The sequence below is a fragment of the Epinephelus moara genome, chromosome 14 (assembly GCF_006386435.1).
Source record: "Epinephelus moara isolate mb chromosome 14, YSFRI_EMoa_1.0, whole genome shotgun sequence".
NCBI lineage: Eukaryota > Metazoa > Chordata > Actinopteri > Perciformes > Serranidae > Epinephelus > Epinephelus moara.
This window is the reverse complement of record NC_065519.1, coordinates 4,995,151-5,013,505: the sequence shown is the minus strand read 5'-3', so window position 1 is coordinate 5,013,505 and position 18,355 is coordinate 4,995,151. Positions and strand designations below refer to the sequence as shown.

The following is an 18,355-nucleotide window of genomic DNA, read 5'->3' as shown; positions in this document are numbered from 1 at the left end:
CTGCATATGTGTTCATTTTTCTGCATTGTTTCATTTTTATGTACTGTTTTATATGTTCCAAAAAAAGTCAGTGAAAATATATTTAAAAAATAAATAAATCTAAAAATAGAGTGAAATAAACTGGAATAAAATAAAGTACAGAAAAACAAAGTAAAATAAAAAAGAATACAATACAAACAAAGTAAAGTAAAATAAAATAGAATAAAGTAAAACAAAGTCAAATAATATAGAATAAAGTAAAGCAAAATAAAATAAAACAGAATAAAGTAAAATACAGTAAAATAAAATAAAGCAAATAAAGTAAAATAATATAGAATCAAGTAAAGCAAAATAAAATAAAGCAAATGAAGTAAAATAAAAGAGAACGGAGTACAGTAAAACAAAGTAAAAAAAATAAATAAATAAAATAAATCAATATCCAGTCCTCCTTCATGTTGTGATTTTGATTCATGACATCAGCCTGGCCGTCGTGACGTCACGCCACTTCCTGTCTCCACCCGTTCGCAGCCATGATGGTGGGTTTATCTCTCTTCTCTCCTCTCCCTCCTCATTCTCTCATTTATCAGCCCGTTAACGAGTCCCGGTGAGCCACCGGTGCTCCGGTGAGCTGCCGGTGCTCCGGTGGTTGTGTCGGTGTTGTTGTTGTTGTGTCACGGTCGGTGTAAACTAACGGCTGTGTGCTCTGTCTCTCTGCAGCAGGAAGGGCTGGACGACGGACCCGACTTCCTCTCCGAGGAGGACCGGGGAGTGAGTACCTGTCTGTATACCTGTCTGTCGGTCTGTCTGTCTGTTTATGTCCCTGTCCACCTGTCTGTGTGTCCTGGCTCAGCTCTGTGTTCAGCTAAAGTAGCTACTTAGCCTTAGCTCCGGTGTACTAGCCAGGTTAGCGTAGGCTAGCCGTGTTGGCTAACGTTAGCTCGATGCTAACGGGCTCCGGGTTGTGTTGTCAGTTGTAGTTAAGCTCGATGCTAATGGACTCGGGGCTGTGTGTCAGCTTGAGTCAAACTGGTTCAACCAGCTGAGAGTCCAAACAGCTGTAGGCCGTTAGCTTCAGCAGCTAATGAGCTAACAGGTGTAGCAGAGGCTAACAGCTAAGAGGCGGTTTCAGACCATTAACGTAATGTACATGTTGTTAATGATCTGTTCTGCTGCTGCTGTGCTGGTTAACCATCAGACTGTCACATGACACACACACACACACACACACACACACACACACACACACACACACACAGATGCTAACTGGATAATCCGCTCCAGATCAGTTAAAGTCAGATGTGTTGAGTTCAGAGGGAAACAGAACAGAGTGAGGCATCTCTTCTGTGTGAAACCCGTCTGTCACTGGTTTGACTGGTCAGCTGTGTCCTAGTTTGATGTGTGGAGTCTGCTCTGTGGACAGATTAGTGTCATTATTGATCATGTGAGGACAGTTTGGTCAGAATGCAGTGACAATGTCCTTCAGTTCAGAACACTGAAATATGAAGTTTTCTATCACATGAAGAAGAAAATGAATGACAGCTGTTCATCAACCTGATCTACTTTTGTGATTAGAGCAGTGTAAAACTATTAACCTTCTACTAACTACTAACCTTCTGCTGAAATGTCGATGTTGAATCATGTCACCAAATATTCAGTCATTACACATTAAACACTATCTATCTATCTATCTATCTATCTATCTATCTATCTATCTATCAACAGACAGCAGTAGTTAGCAGGGAGGAAAATCATAATCGGCTTTATTTAAAAGTCAAGTGTGTTAGATGAAGGGGGATTTAGTGGCATCTAGCAGTGAGGATTGTAGATTTTAACCAGCTGAAACTTCTCCTGGTTAGAATTCCTTCATTGTTCAGTAGGTTTTTACCAGGAGTCAAATTATCCACAGAGGTCTCCACATCTCCAAAACAAACAGGTTATTAAAACACTGAATAAAGCAGTTTCATGCTAAATAAAATCAGTGTTTTTTTGATGCTGCTCGTTGCAGAGGGGCTTCTAACTGTGGAGGCTGATGCAAAAACGTGAATGTCCCTGTCTAGAGCTAGTGTTTGATTTGTCTTTTCTGAGCTTCTGTAAAATCATGAGAGTGCAACATGGTGATTTCCATAGACAAGGACCCGTTCCCTATGTAGATAACAGCTCATTCTGAGGTAACGAAAACACAATGATTCTCTTTTTCAGGTGATAAAACACTAAAGAAACATACTTTTTATATTATATTCCATTTCTGCCGGAATATCCTCCTAAATCCTGCACACTGGAGCTTTAGATATGTGAACGCAGACAAGCAAACGCCTCAGTGTACTCTTAAAGTAACACATAATGCTAAAAGCAAGGTCAAAGAGCTAGTGCTGTCATGACAATGGAATTTCTAGCTTTGATACAAGACCTTGGAAAATATAAATAGAGAATAATTGACACTGAGGGCATAGAATTGAAAATGCTTATGTTAAAATAGATATAACAAGGCTATAACATGATGACTTTACTTGGTTAGTAGCAGAGAACAGCTGAATGACTGCAAGAAACAATAAGGAAGAGAGAGGACAGTAGCTGGTACTGGTGTATCGATACTGTGGAAAATGACAATTGAAACGGTTTCAAATCTGTATTTTTGACAACAGCACAACAAGCTGAGAAAGGGAAACAAACACTTATCTACTATGTACAGAAATAAATATGTATAAAACGTGTCTATGTATGTATAACACTACAAAATGAGATTAGAAAACAGTGAGACAGTATAGTAGAAAGGGTGCTGGAATAAATATGGATTGATGAGACCAGAACAAGTTGTGATACGTTTCTGTTTGGTGTGTTTAAAATGTAGTTTTATGTGTTAACTTTAACTGTTAAACATTTAAATGATCAATTCACCCACAAAAAGCATCTATTTATTATTAATGTATGTATTATGATGAAGTTCAGGACAGAAAGGTTTATAATGACTGTGTTAGACAAAGGTGCTGTGTCTGCTGATCAGTGGATGTGATGCATTATGGGATATGTGGTCTCTGTCTTGCAGCCGCGGGCAGTGAACGTGGATCTGCAGACGGACGCCACGCTGCAGGTCGACATCTCTGACGCTCTGAGTGAGAGAGACAAGGTCAAGTTCACCGTCCACACCAAGGTGAGACAGCGTGTGTGTTCCTGTCTTTGCGAGGACATGTTGGACTGTGAGGACATTTCTGCACCATGAGGACTGTGATGTGTTTAACTCCTCATAAACGCTTCAGTTGAACTTTAGAATATATTTTTGCACTTCTGATGAAGTTCAGTACAATCAGGAGGAATTATTATGTTTCAGTGTTCATGAAGGTCATCGTTGTTTCAACACATGAAAAACTGCGAACTCGTCCTTTAAGGTTCAGCTCAGGTAATGCTTTAAGTCAGTGAGTCCTCACAAGTGTAGAAGGACAAACAATAAATTTTTTCTTTAGTTCCCTGGACGGTAATGACGTAATTATTGAGACAGCAGATCGATACTCATATTGGTTTTTGAATGTTTGATGATGGACTTCCTGTTTCCACAGAGCACGCTCCCTAACTTTAAGCAGAACGAGTTCTCAGTGGTACGACAGCACGAAGAGTTCATCTGGCTGCACGACTCGTTTGTCGAGAATGAAGAGTATGCAGGATACATCGTAAGAGACACACACACCAACTCATGCAACAATTATGTAACCATCTGATTGTTGTTTATTGTTGATCTTGTTTTTGTTGTTGTTTAGATCCCCCCAGCCCCTCCCAGACCAGACTTTGATGCGTCCAGAGAGAAGCTGCAGAAGCTGGGGGAGGGAGAAGGATCCATGACCAAGGAGGAATTCACTAAGATGAAGCAGGAGCTGGAGGCGTGAGTCACTAACCAACTCACTAATTAACTCACTCACTCACTAGCACTGACTGTTCACCACACTGACCGCTGTGTGTTTTCAGAGAGTACCTGGCCATCTTTAAGAAGACCGTCGCCATGCATGAGGTCTTCCTGTGTCGTGTGGCGGCTCATCCGGTCCTCAGGAAAGACCTCAACTTCCATGTCTTCCTGGAGTACAACCAGGACGTGAGTCACTGCTGACACTTCACACACCTTCAGGCCACATCCACACTTGATCTCCTTCATGTTGCCGCACTCAGCTCACAGCCTGTAATATTATATTCAAACTAAAACAGGGTCAGCAGCGTTTTCAAAGGTCCCCAGGGCTGCCCCCAACTAAGAGTTTTTCTAGTCGACTAGTAGTCATCATTTAGTTCCATCAGTGGACTAGTCTCCTGCATGTTTCTGATATGAATGTAATGATTAAATGATATATTTTGGTGGTTTGAGTTGAAGGTGTGAGAAAGAATAGTATCAGTAACATTGTTAACACTGTGCTACATTACAGAGAAATACAAAACCGTACTAATGAACCTTCATTAATATAGGCCTATGTTTTATCTCCAAGTGCACGTCACACACTGAGCGAGCCGCCTGTTAATGACGCTGTGGGCTAATGGGCATGTAGCTACTTCCATGTTTCAGATGATGCGTCATGTTTGTAGTCGACCAGTGAAGATGAGTTTACATATCACCTTGGGTTCGTCCTTCACCTTCTCAAAATGATCCCACACTTTGGATTTCCTGCCCGACATGTTATTAACTAGCCTGTGGAATAACCGCAGGTACCAGCCCTGGAAATTAACCTGACTCCTGTCTGACTGCTTTCAAATTAAATTCCCGCATGGTCCAGTCATATAGGTTTGGATTTATTTTGACAAGACTCCGCTCCTAATAGAATTTCATATTTGTTTTTTGTTTTTTTCTGCGACTTTGCGACCAATGAAATCTTGCTGACTAATGACCTTTCATCTGATAGAACACGTCACACCCCTGCAGTCTGAGCAGGTAAACTGTAATAAAAAATGATTCATCTTTAAAATATGAAGATCTGACTCTGCTCTGTGAAGCTGAGAGGTCTCACTCTGCTCCTGTTTTCTGAGTCTAAGTGTAAAATTCACATGGTTATGTTTGTGAATCTGGAGACACAAACCGCTGTTCAGACTCTCTCTTACTTTTATCACCTGAACAGAACTCAACTTATCTTTCATAAACTATAATTAAAAGCAGTTGAGTTGGATGTTTTTGTAGTTCAACACATTGTGTGCACACTTTTTTTTTAATTTGCTCTCCTGTGTGAGTGCACTTAATATATGTGCATATTATATGTACATGTAAACATATGTGGAACAGTAGTTTTATGGTGGCAGACAAAGTGAAGACAGTTTGGAGAGCTTATTTAGAAATAAAAACGAGATGACAAATATAATCAGCCATATGACAGGAAGTTAGAGCAGCACATGATGTCATATCCTCATACATTTCAAACAAAAGAGGATCTAAGATGGAGCCTTGTGGTCCTCCACAGGAGAGATGATCCATTTTAACAGAAGCTGAAGATAGAAATGTGTTCCTGCTCCATGTTGTTGTTGTTGTTGTGTGTGACCTTTGACCTCTTCTCTCTGACAGCTGAGTGTGCGAGGGAAGAACAAGAAGGAGAAGCTGGAGGACTTCTTTAAGAATGTGGTGAAGTCTGCTGACGGCGTCCTGGTGGCCGGAGTCAAGGTGACAGACAGTGTTCAGAGCTCCTACAGAGTTTCATGGTTTCATGTCCGTCAGATATTAATTGTTTGTTTTTCAGGACGTGGACGACTTCTTCGAACACGAGAAGACGTTTCTGTTAGAATATCACAACAGAGTGAAAGATGCTTCGGCCAAATCTGACAGAATGATCCGCTCACACAAAAGTAAGAAACAAGTTTATTTTGTAACTGAAAGCAGGAGTCTCTAATGGAAGACTCTATCCAGGTGCATTATGGGAAATATAGGAGCCAGTGTTTTTGGACTAATAGTCAGGTGTTTGTGTTCAGACGCTGCAGACGACATCAACAGAATCGCCTCGTCTCTCTACACATTAGGAACGCAGGACTCCACAGACCTCTGCAAGTACGAACAAACAAACTTATTCAGCACAGCAGTTTGTTTTTGTTTATTTCTCACACTCAACATGCTGACATCACTTCCTCCTGTTTACCTGTTTCAGGTTCTTCCTGAAAGTGTCAGAGCTCTTCGAGAAAACGAGGGTACGTTTGTTGTCAGGTCACATGAACAGGACTGTCCACAAACTTTTGGCCATATTGTGTATAAAGAAAGCCCATGATGGATTGTTTTGACCATGATCAGACGTGTGAAGGTTTCTTTTGTTGTGTTTCAGAAAATTGAAGCTCGAGTTGCAGCAGATGAAGACCTGAAGCTGGCTGACCTGTTAAAATATTACCTGAGAGAGTCCCAGGCTGCAAAGGTCTGACTGTTACATCTTATTATCATGGGTTTGGTTGTGTGTGTGAGTGTTTGTATCTGTATTTCAGCAGTTAATCTCTCAAACTACTGGACCAGTCAGCCTCATATTTTGTTAGTACATGAATGACTGTATGCTCAAGGACCTCTCAAGGTTGCAGTGATTAATTATAGTTTAGAAAACTAACTCCTCTTAACCAGCCAGTAAGGGCTGCGAGTTTTCAGGAAATCATCTCAACTAAAAAGAACAATTCTTACAGTCTGTAACTGGCCACATTTTGGCCTTCGTCGTGGCTCAAAAACTGACATCCGTAGAAAAGCTTGTCTCATTTTGATCCAGAGCATCTGCAGATTAATTATATACCTGATATGTTATGATCCGCTGAAGTTAGAGCAATACCAGATCAATAAATCCCCATCTTTTGTTATCTTCTCTGCCATCTTGACTGAAAGGGAGCCGGGAGAGAGAATTCCACTGGGTGCAGCTGCAACCTCGTTTTGTTTGGTAGACAAAGGTGATCTGTTAAAAGTCCAGTTATGAACGACATGATCAAAGATTTCTGGCTGTGTTCCAGTTACTAAAAATGCCAGAAATGTGGCCTGGTGCCACTTTACAGTCCACAGATTACCCCTTTTAGAATACCAAAAAAAGAAAAGTAAATATAAATTAAGAGCAATTTAAAAGTAGTTTAAAGTGTTTAAGAAGTAATTTAAAAATCAGGGTGAGCACAGTAAAAAACAAGACAAAGCGTAAATGTTAACAGATTTATTACAATAAAACCAGGATAATTTTAAAAACAAAACAAACAGATGATGCCTAAAACGTCCATTAAGTCCTGAGGTCCTCTGCCAGTCCTTTGCTGTTCCTCTTTCCAGTTTAGCCACTCGCCCACGTGAAACATCATCCCTCCCTTGCTCTGAACAAATGAGAACTAGTACCGCAGAGGCACACCAGCCCCAATTTACACCCCCTGCCAGGCCCCAAAGCCGGCCCCTCCAGTACCCGCCGCAAACACGGTTAAAAAATACTCACGGTTTTCCTTGGCGGTTCCTGCTCCGTTGTTTGGGCTGTGGGTTCCGCTGCATAGCAGTGTCGAGGGCTTGCTCTCATGGTCGCTGTGTCGTCTTGCTCTCCCGTGTGTGTCCGCTTTTCTCCTGTATACTTCCTGTGCGCCACACCTGTTGCTCGTGATCCTCATAATTATATTGTGTCTATATCTCACATCCAGTGCCTGTCAGCAGGATAAATCAATCTGCTCTGTGCAGTGCGCCACAGCTCCATCAAAAATAGACAAAGCATTTATTTGATAGTTTTCTGTGTGTTCATTGTGATAAAGGAACATGAATGTGAGTAAACGTTGTGGTGGTGTGACTGTCTGCAGGACTTGCTGTACCGGAGGAGCCGCGCTCTGGTCGACTACGAGAACGCCAACAAGGCTCTGGATAAAGCTCGAGCCAAAAACAGAGACGTCCTGCAGGCTGAGACCAGCCAGCAGCTCTGCTGCCACAAGTTTGAAAAGATCTCTGAGTCCGCCAAGCAAGGTCAGCCGAGTCCTTATTTACCTGTGAGACTAGTTTCACGTCTCCAGATAGAACAAAACACACCTCAGGGAGGTGACACAGTCTGAGTGCTGCAGTGTCTAACAGTGGATTCTGTTCTGAACACAGAGCTCATAGACTTCAAGACGAGACGAGTGGCGGCTTTCAGGAAGAACCTGGTGGAGCTGGCAGAGCTGGAGCTTAAACACGCCAAGGTAACAGATCACTGCATCACCCGGTGAAGTTAGTAACAGATATTACAGTCTGAACAGTGGTGACGGCCAAATGAACCCTCGAGAATCATTTCTTTGTTTCCTGACCCCACTGGATGGTGCTGTTTTTTAAAGAAAAGGCTTCAGGAATGGCAGCTCAGTGTGCTGTTAACCCTTTGTTGAACAGAGAGTGCCATCCAGGTGGCCCAGAACATAAAGATGGTTCATGAGGCTTCATTTCATCATTTCTTTTGTGTCAGATACACTGTATGTCATTACTTACCTTCTCAATTTAATGTTCAGACATTGAAACTGAGAGGTTATGAGTTAGAAACTCACTGGATCAGAAAAGTTTAAGTTAAGTAAATTAATGATGTTAACGTCCAGAGTGTCACCTGTGTCTCTGACCCCACCCCTCTCACCTGCAGGGGAACCTCCAGCTGCTGCAGAGCTGTCTGGGCGTCCTGAAAGGAAATACTTAACTGTGCAACCCCGCCCACATCCAACTGGACACGCCTGCTGTGGGCGGAGCCCCGATGGACGAACGGCACTGAGAACTCTGGACCAGAGAGAGAGAGAGAGTGAGAGAGAGAGAGTGACAGGAAGTCTGTCGTCTTCATCACTAACCAGACACCGTCCTCTTCATCTTCTTCATCCTCCTCCTGTCCTTACCCTCTCCCTCTCCCTCTCTCTCCAGCAGCACTTGTACTGGTTCTAACGGTTCTACTGGTCCAGTATCAGACCTGAAGCACCTGCACTGATTCTACTGGTCCAGCAGAACCAGTGTGGTCAGCCTCTGTCTCTCCTGAGTGACACTCGTACAAAACTTTATTATCACAGAACAGAGGGAAGAAAATGTCCTGTGTTCTTTTTCCAGATTAAACAAACGGTTTCTCTCCAACGAACACAAACAGATAGAAATCAATCAATAGATTTACAGCTAGCCAAAAGCTAACACATGACTCACACTGACTGTTGGTCTCAGATGGGACCTGAACCCCTGACCCCTGACCCCCCTCAGTCTGATCCACAGGCCTCTGAAGCACAACAGGAACATATGAAGGTCACTCAGAGGAGACGGTGCTGATCCCAGTCAGGAACTGGTCCCAGTTTGTCTCTGCTGGTCTCCACCCTGCAACAGCCTCCATCTCACAAACTGTTTGTCTTTTGTTGAGTCACAGAAGTCTTTTTTTTTTTTCTAAAAAGAGAAGTGTGAACATATGGACCTGTTTCATATAAATCTACAGAAACTCACTGGATTCACTTAAGAAACAAATCTGTGCTCTCATCTCATGATTATGAGTTAATATCTCAAAATTATAATTTAATGTCTCATAATTGTGATTTCATATCTCATAATCATGAGTTAATATCTCATAATCATGAGTTAATATCTCATAGTTATGAGTTAATATCTCATAATCATGAGTTAATATCCTAGTTATGAGTTAATATCTCATAATCATGAGTTAATATCTCATAGTTATGAGTTAATATCTCATAGTTATGAGTTAATATCTCATAATCATGAGTTAATATCTCATAGTTAGGAGTTAATATCTCATAGTTATGAGTTAATATCTCATAATCATGAGTTAATATCTCATAGCTACGAGTTAATAGCTCATGATCATGAGTTAGTATCTCATAATTACAAGTTAATATCTCATAGTTATGAGTCAATATCTCATAATCATGTGTTAATATCTCATAACTATGATAGTTAATATCTTATAGCTATGAGTTAATATCTCATAATTACGAGTTAATGTCTCATAATTACAAGTTAATAGCTCATAATCATGAGTTAATATCTCATAGTTATGAGTTAATATCTCATAGTCAGGAGTTAATATCTCATAGCTATGAATTAACATCTCATTGTTATGAGTTAATATCTCATAGTTATCAGTTAATATCTCAAAATCACAACTTAATATCTCATAACTGATTTATCTAATAGTTAAGAGCTAATTTCTCATAATTGTGACTTAGTATCTCATATGGGTCTCTTATGAGTTACTATCTCATAATTTCAACTCATTTATCCCTTAATATCTCATAATTTTGATGATGACTGATTATTTCTAGTGATTAAGAGTTTTGGCGTCTCGCCTGTTTCGTTGGTGAATCCAGCGATCTTCAGTAGAAGTTGATATTTTGTGTTGATGTGTAGAAAATGAGTGAAAGATGAAGAAAATGATCTCGTCTTTTCCTTAAGTAGCTGTTACATTATTCTCGCAGGAGTTAAAGATAAACTCTGCAGGATTTTTTCTAAAAACACTAAACTCATACAGCAGTAATCCCTCTCTGTCATCACTTATGACCCGCCCTCAGTGTGGTGTTGTGTTTATCTGCAGAGACTCCGCCCTCTGAACAGAGTTTATTGTCAGGTCAGGACTTTATAAAGAGGCGGAGACCAGAAGCACGTATCCAGGAGGAAGCTCCAACAATCAGACACTGCAGAAAAACACATGTACAATGTAGTGAATGAGAGTGAATCTGGTGTCGGCTGTCACTTCCCCTGCTGATCCTGTCACAGGCAGTAGAGACAGTTCTGTGTAGTTTACCTTTAATTTGATCATCTTTCACTCATTAGACGAAAAAAAGACTTTCATGACTCATAAAGACAAAGACATGGAGGTGTTTCACAGTGCAGATGGTTCAGTCTGTCTCATCAGCGTGTCACTCTGTCTTCATCTTCTTTTGTCGTCTTATTTTGGCAGTGTGTGTGTACATCCGGGGGTGCTTTTAATGTGTCGGTGAACTTCCTGTGCGGCTGCTGTGTGACGGCGTTTTGAGTCCAGCTTTCGGTTCCCGTTCTTATTAAAGTGTAATGTCACTAAATAAAAAAAAGCCTTGTATATGTTTGTATTAGTTAACTAATGAACGCTAATCATCATCATCATCATCATCATCATCATCATCATCATCATCAACAACATCATCATCATCACTAACAGTAGCTTTGTTTGTTTTTCTCTGAATCAGCTGTTTGTTGCCGTGGAGCTTCAGTCTGTTTGCCTTAACGTCGACCAGTCGCTCCGTTTGATTTGTTGTTTCTTTTTTAAAGTGCACTGTATACGAATGTTTTTTCACTCTTATGTGACCAAAGCTTCCATTTCTGATTCAAGACGAAGACGTGATGAAAAAAAAAGAGAAATAAAAAGAAGAGAAGAATAAAAACAGATGATTTATGAAACTCACAACATTTTAGTTGTTTCAAGTTCAGCAGGTCTGTAATCCACCCTGGTCATACTGAGACTGAATAAAACTTTACGGACACTTTTCTTACAACCCTCTGTGTCACCGGTTTACTGGGAGAGGAGGAGGAGGAGACGCTGTCTGATTGGACGGGAGGGTCAGAGGGGCAGGTGAAGGTTTAACTCACAGGTGTAACATAGAGTCAGTCAAACATTAAAAGGATTGTTATAAACAGATCAGATCATCCTTTAATCTGCAGAAGAAGAAACTGATGCCCCATAATACTTTGGGTCATGTAAGCAGGAAGTGTAGTGTTACCATGGAGTCATTAAGCTGTGACCTGAGGCCTGTTTTCTTTATCCTACATCAGATTTCATGTCACAGTGAGCTGAATGATGTGTGAGCAGCTCCTGTTTGCAGTGAACCCATGGATGTACAGACAACTATCACTGGATTACTGTGATACTGAAGGAAACTTAAAACACGGTGATTCTAATGCACGTTCTGCAGCCTCTTTTTTGTCTATGGTTTCTTGGTTTTTTTAAACGCCTCTGCACCGGCGATATCTGTGGCATTATGTTTTCAGCATATCCGTCCATTACATTCTCATGAATGCAATACTTCAAATGCACCTTGAGGGATTTAGTTTTAAAAGTTTGGCACAAACATCCACTTGGACTCCAGGATGAACTGAGAATTTGGTGGTCGTAGGTCAAGGGTCAAGGTCACTATGGCATGGAATTTCCTCAAATTTGGCACAAACGTCCAATAAGAATTTGATGGGCAAAGGTCACTGTAACCTCACAAAACACATGCTAATTATGACAAAATCTCACACACAAATGTGAAGTAGTATAAAATAAAAGTGATGACATTTTATATCCAAAAGGTCAAAGGTCAACTTCACTGTGACATCATAATGTTCTGCAAAAACACTTTTCTGGCGATTATTAAACGTCATATCTCAGGAACAGAAGGGGAGACTTTGGTCAGATACTGAATTGGTGACTCTGATCTTTGGTGTCCCCTTGAAACTGTGCTGATTGTATAGATCTTATGTGTGTAAAGCGTCCATGTTTTCTCAGACATGGATGTAAACTGTAAGTGCAACTGTACTGGTGTGCAGAGGCATCCAACAGCGAGGTGGTAATTCTAGTTTATATATATTTTATTACAAAAAAAAACATCAGAAAGCACAATGTACGTATCTTTTCAGGCTTTAAAAAACACATCTTTAATTAATTAGTTATCAGATATCAATGAATTAAGAGCCAGGGTGAGATGACGTCATGTTTCTGTGTGATGAGAGAGGTAAATAAATGATAAATACCGTAAAACTTCAATTAAAAGCCCAGTCCCTTTTATTAGCCTGGTGTGGCTACACATTTTGACAAATAAAAGCCTGTCTCAATTAGAGGCCTGGTCTGGTTGCCAAGCAGTTCAGATGTATAAAACCAAGTTTTTGGCTACCTAAAATTATGTGTCCATTCCTCCATCACCCTGTAAGTTATTCATATTTCTTTAGTCCATAAAAGTCCTTAGATCAAGAGAATCAAAGGTTGTTTTTTTGTATAAATGAATCCAAGTTGTGAGGACTGTTTAAACAAGATAAAGTGGTGTTGTGTCGATAAGCCGGGTGCTGTAACTCTCTCTGATGCTCTGTCTGTTGGAGCTAGATCAAATGAATGATTTATAATTGATATATTATCTGAAGCCTAATTTTTAAAACAATATTCATACTGGTTTAAATAAACAATTTGATTGTATTTCCTGATCTTTGCTGAGCAACAGTTTTGTGAGAAAGAAATTAAAGGCCTGTCCCAAACATAGGCCTGTTGATTTCAGTGATTGAAGCAAATTATAGCCGGGGCTACTAATTGAAGTTTTATGGGAAATAATCTTATGTTCAACACACTTATTTCTTTTTCACATGCCAACAGCGTCACTGCAGCGTCACTCCGCAGCAGCAGGCGGCAGCAGCAGAGAATCCGCAGCAACCTGTACAGGACTGACGTCACTTCCTCTTTAGCAGCGTCTGTAAAGCTAACGGAAGAGACCGCGGGTAAACGTACAGGAAATGAACTTTACTCAATGTGCAGAGTAAAATTCGTAGTTCGCTGACAAGTGAAGTGGACAGCACTGGTCATCTTGTTACGATGTAATATTAAGCACTGAATAAACTAATACTAATAATCATCAAGTTTTTGTTTTAACTTTTTATGTTCAGATCACAGGTTGAGATTATTTTGTTGTGTCATGGTCACTGGGGCTTTTATTCTGAAGGCTGTAGCCGGAAGTCGGGACTTAGATTGTGTGAGTGTGATGAGGCGCAGGAGCTGAGAGCTGTCCACAGGATCCACAGTCTGACACAAAATGAGCTCTATCGGGACCGGGGTGAGTCTCAACTTCAGTCTGACTGTTTCTATCTCATATTTTAACCAGGTTTAATAAAAAATAATCCGACTTTATAATTAAAACCATTCATTATAACCTGTAGATCGAGCTGGTTAGCATGTTAGCCTGCTGAGTCACAACGAGGCCTGTTAGCCGAAGCTAAACTGAAATTGAAAGTAACAGAGTTCAAAGTTATAATTGAATTTATCTTTAGTTTGCTGTTATCATTTTAAAACTAACAGTATACAGTAAGTAATAGAAAAGTCTCACTGTAGTGTCGGTGTGTGGTGTGTTATTGCAGTAACATAACCTAAATATCAAGTAGTGTGAGCAGAGTCGATGCTAACAGTTAGCTCCGGTACATGCCAAACTCCCTTTAGGAAACAGCAGATTTAAGTTTTCCTCCGTGTCATTTGAAGTTCGCCTCCTGAAGAAGAGATTTAACTCTTTAATGTAGTGAAATTAAGTGTTCTGGTTAAATCGGGATTGATTTGATCCAACAAACAGCTTTTGTTTAGATGAAATCAACGTCAGTGCTGAAAACACCGGTCTCTCAGCAGCTTAATGTGGCTGATGACATATTCTTTAAAGTTTAGTGAAAGTTGATTGGAACTTTTGCTGCACATTAATGACATACACAATACCAGCAAAACACATGACACGCTTTAGTCTACATCGAGGTCCCTTAAAGTAAATCCATTAAATCTACTGTAGTTAATTTACATTTAACTTGAATTATGTGGTAAATACACAAAGGATCAGTGTGAGATGTTACTGATGTTGTTTGGTCTCAGTAATATTTCCAGCTGCAAGTGAATGAATCTCATTCAGTATTCTGAAGTTTATTAAAATTCTCCCAAATTAAACGGACATTATGGGCTTTCTGCCTCTTTATGAAGTAAAACCACCTTTTAAGATGTATTAAATAGATTCATCCTGTTCTTATCAGTTTGACAATTTAGTAGGCACTAAAGCATTTTCAAATATGCATATATTAATGAACTTATTTACATTGTTAACACTCAGAAAATGTTTTTCTTTGTCTATTTGTCTCCACTTGTGTCTGTGTCCTGCAGTATGACCTGTCAGCCTCCACCTTCTCTCCAGATGGACGGGTGTTTCAGGTGGAGTACGCCATGAAGGCTGTAGAGAACAGCAGGTAAAAAAACAGTTTGTGTTCAGTCTGCAGATCAACTCGCAGTGACTCAGAGACTGGTCACATGACGCAGGTGGCCAATCAGGTGGCAGTGTTCAGGCTGTGTGATGATGAAATGATGAAGGTCTGTCAGTCAGTCATCAGGACAGATTGTGCTCATTTCTCATATATTTAATTCACAAAATAGTGTCATTATTTTTCACTAAGGGTCATTTTATTTGTCAAAAGTTGTAGCAGCTTCACTTACACACAAATAACAGATTTACCAATATTTAAATAAGAATAATGTATAGTTACTTATATACATATATACCTGAGGATATATGAAGATATAATTTAGTACTAAAACACTTTTTAGGTGACTACTAGGATTAAGGATTAATTCATTAATAAGTAAGTTAACATAGCCACCTGAATGACTTCAGGTTCTGATGTGTCAGCTGCTGAATTTACATTCTGACTAAGAAACTGTACGGTTTCACCTGAATGCACCGCAGAATGCATCTAACTGTGTGTTTGTCTGTGTCTGTTTGTGTGTGTGTGTTCAGCACGGCCATAGCTATCCGCTGTAAGGACGGTGTTGTGTTCGGGGTGGAGAAGCTAGTTCTGTCCAAACTGTACGAGCAGGGCTCCAACAAACGCATCTTCAACATCGACAGACATGTTGGCATGGTAACCACTGCCAACTAACTGCCACCAGTACACTCTCTCCTCTCCTCTCCTCTCCTCTCCTCTCCTCTCCTCTCCTCTCCTCTCCTCTCATGTGTTACCTCGTGTGTTTCTCAGCTCACCTCTTTCTTCCAAAATGTTTCCATATTGGTGCAGTTTCACTTTTTCTTGATGGTCTCTGACTTGTCTCTGTGTGTCTCCAGGCGGTAGCCGGCCTGTTGGCTGATGCTCGCTCTCTGTCCGAAGTCGCCAGAGAAGAAGCGTCCAACTTCAGATCAAACTACGGACACGACATTCCACTGAAGGTTTGTTTCTCAGTATTCATGATAGTCCTCATTGACCTGCTGGCTGTGCAATGCTAAGCTAACAGTGTTTCCTGTTGTTGCAGCACCTGTCGGACAGAGTGGCCATGTACGTCCACGCCTACACACTGTACAGCGCTGTGCGGCCGTTTGGCTGCAGGTGAGTGTATGACATCAGCTGATCACTGAGTGTGGTGCGTTCAGATGCAACATGTCCAGGCAGTTGTCATGTTTTAGTAGTTTAAGAAGCCGAAGAGTGAAATCTGGAGCGCAGAAACACAATGGCGAGGAGGAGGAGGATGGTGATGAAGATGAAGAAGACACATATAACAAACACATGAACACTGCAGAGAGAGATGAGCTGCAGCTGACAGGAAGAGATGATGATTTTTGTCTCTCTACAGTTTCATCCTGGGATCATATGACAAAGATGACGGTCCTCAGCTCTACATGGTCGACCCATCCGGCATCTCACACGTGAGTCAGCCTACACACACACCAGACACACCAGACACACCAGACATCAGGAGGTCAGAGTCCCAGTAAGACCAGTAAGCAGACTGTGTTCATGTGTTCAGGGTTACTGGGGCTGTGCCATTGGAAAAGCAAAACAAGCCGCCAAGACAGAGATCGAGAAACTGCAGGTGAGTTTTTATACATCAGTCTGAAGTGTTTTTCACTTTGACTCAGTTATTAATAGAGGAACCAATCAATATGTTAATCATTGATGAAAAGATTGATCAGCTGCAGCTCTGATCTGCATCAATTTGCCTGGATTTTTATGGCTGTTTTTCTGTCGGCCATGTTGATTTAATAATGTTTGATTCCTGCTGATGTGACTGTGTATGTATGTGTGTCTTCAGATGAAAGAGATGACGTGCAGGGAGCTCGTCAAAGAGGTCGCCAAAATGTGAGTCAACAACATCCAAACTGAACTTTACTGACACTGAACAGTCAGCAGACTTTCTGTTTTTTTCTTGTGCGTTTCCTTTTGTATCAGTCTGTCCCCTTCCTACATTACGTAGTGTTTTTTTTTGTGCCAGACGTTCTGCTGCTCCGTCTGTGCCCAGAGTACACTATACGCTTCGCTATATGCACTAAAATGTATTTAACAGTGCTCCTAATAAACGGCTCAGCTGCCAAAAATATAAAAAATCAATATGTGGTGGCAGATGCCACAATAATGAACGTGTGGGAAACCCTGTGTTTTTTTGACGTCATGTTCTGAACTGAAACCTCAAATTCAGTTTAACATTTGTCACTGCTGTCACTGTAACACACACTGCTAAAGTCTCAGTAGATATTATTTTAATCCTATTTATTAAGCTACATCTCTGATCGTCATCATTGATCCATCTCAGCACCAAACTCTATTCACCTACTGTTCAATTTAAGATGCTAGAATGATTTTTCTTTTAGATTTGGGAGACATATAAAACCTGCTGCTGCTGAATGTGATGTAGAATCATTAAAAGTATCAATAGATTCTTTGTTGGTCTAATATTTCTGATAATTAATGCAGTGATCTGCTTTTTAGATTACTTGTCCAGGAAGGAAACTCTGAAGTAAAACTCGTTTCCTGTGACGATCAGATGAGATCAGATAGTCTGATAATGATTCACATCACAGTGTCAGCACACTGACACCAGTCTAGAACTGGTTTCTGGACCAGTTTGGATCTCAGGTTCATTCTTTTCCTTCCTGTTTGTGTTATTCAGTACGTTTACATGCACAGCTTAATCGAGCTATGCTCAAAATTCGATTTTGGCGTCTAATCGGACTTCTGTCCTTGTCCCAGTTTACATGCAACTGAGAAAATCGAATTACTGACGGGAACGTTTCCTCCTCCTCAACACTAGGTGGCGATATGCGGCGTTTCAGTGAGTTAATACGGCCCCCTTTCCGGTTGACCTATTACGTCACTTAATATTAAACAACTGGAGTCAGGCGGCAGACCGGCATTTTCGAACAACAGCAAGATGGATAATCGTACAGCTTTGTTCATCTCGTATGTAATGTACGCGTTACTGATTGTGCAGATAAGGTGCACGCTATCCCTTGTGGTCATGGTGATTTCGAGAGGCAGACAAGAACGCCGTATGCTGTTGGAGGGCTAAAACAATAGCATGTCTTGTCTGTTCCGGGGTCATACGCCACCGCTGGGGGTGTGGAGCATGCGCATATGCATTGTCTAGTTTAACTCCGATTAAGGGGTATACATGCCGGAGAAAATTGAATTCCAATCGCATTATCTGGGTGTCTTAATCGGAGTTGGAGAACTCCATTATTAGTCGGAGTAACGCGTTTACATGCACTTCAGTTGTCCAGTTATAGTCAGATTAAAGGGAAATTTCGGTTTATTTCACCCCGTCTCCTATCGTCCTTAATTGTTTCAAGTGATGAGTGACATAAAAATAATAGTTAGCATGTTAGCCGTTAGCCTAGATACAGCCGGGGCACATAGTAGCCTCAGACCTGTTAAAACATAAGTGAACGGGCAATCTTCAAGTGCAAAGTTAGTCCACTAAACAAGCTTTTTTTCCACAAAGAC

The 18,355-nt window shown here is 40.8% G+C and overlaps 2 protein-coding genes across 2 annotated transcripts in view; both read left to right on the top strand.

Moving 5' to 3' along the window:
* Positions 1-433: 433 nt before the first annotated feature.
* snx6 (sorting nexin 6) lies at positions 434-11,376 on the top strand. The gene is made up of 14 exons (XM_050062705.1): positions 434-515; positions 697-747; positions 3,023-3,127; positions 3,531-3,641; positions 3,729-3,850; positions 3,934-4,057; positions 5,501-5,596; positions 5,673-5,778; positions 5,902-5,977; positions 6,075-6,114; positions 6,246-6,332; positions 7,711-7,870; positions 7,997-8,082; positions 8,508-11,376. The coding sequence occupies exons 1-14, from the start codon at positions 510-512 to the stop codon at positions 8,559-8,561; spliced, it is 1,224 nt and encodes a 407-aa protein (XP_049918662.1). The 5' UTR covers positions 434-509; the 3' UTR covers positions 8,562-11,376.
* Positions 11,377-13,551: 2,175 nt separating this feature from the next.
* Positions 13,552-18,355, top strand: part of psma3 (proteasome 20S subunit alpha 3) — a 7,954-nt gene continuing 3,150 nt past the window's right edge. The window contains exons 1-8 of the mRNA XM_050062706.1: positions 13,552-13,677; positions 14,754-14,836; positions 15,382-15,505; positions 15,706-15,807; positions 15,891-15,964; positions 16,209-16,281; positions 16,383-16,448; positions 16,668-16,714. Of these exons, the coding sequence (XP_049918663.1) occupies positions 13,657-13,677; positions 14,754-14,836; positions 15,382-15,505; positions 15,706-15,807; positions 15,891-15,964; positions 16,209-16,281; positions 16,383-16,448; positions 16,668-16,714 (590 nt within the window). The 5' untranslated portion in view covers positions 13,552-13,656. The remainder of the gene's footprint in view (positions 13,678-14,753; positions 14,837-15,381; positions 15,506-15,705; positions 15,808-15,890; positions 15,965-16,208; positions 16,282-16,382; positions 16,449-16,667; positions 16,715-18,355) is intronic.

What these genes read in the sequence shown, in the direction of transcription:
- snx6 (XM_050062705.1), top strand. An exon ending in AAGAGTATGCAGGATACATC is followed by an intron (nt 3,642 to 3,728) that starts GTAAGAGACACA and finishes GTTGTTGTTTAG; the next exon opens with ATCCCCCCAGCCCCTCCCAG. An exon ending in GAGAGTCCCAGGCTGCAAAG is followed by an intron (nt 6,333 to 7,710) that starts GTCTGACTGTTA and finishes GACTGTCTGCAG; the next exon opens with GACTTGCTGTACCGGAGGAG.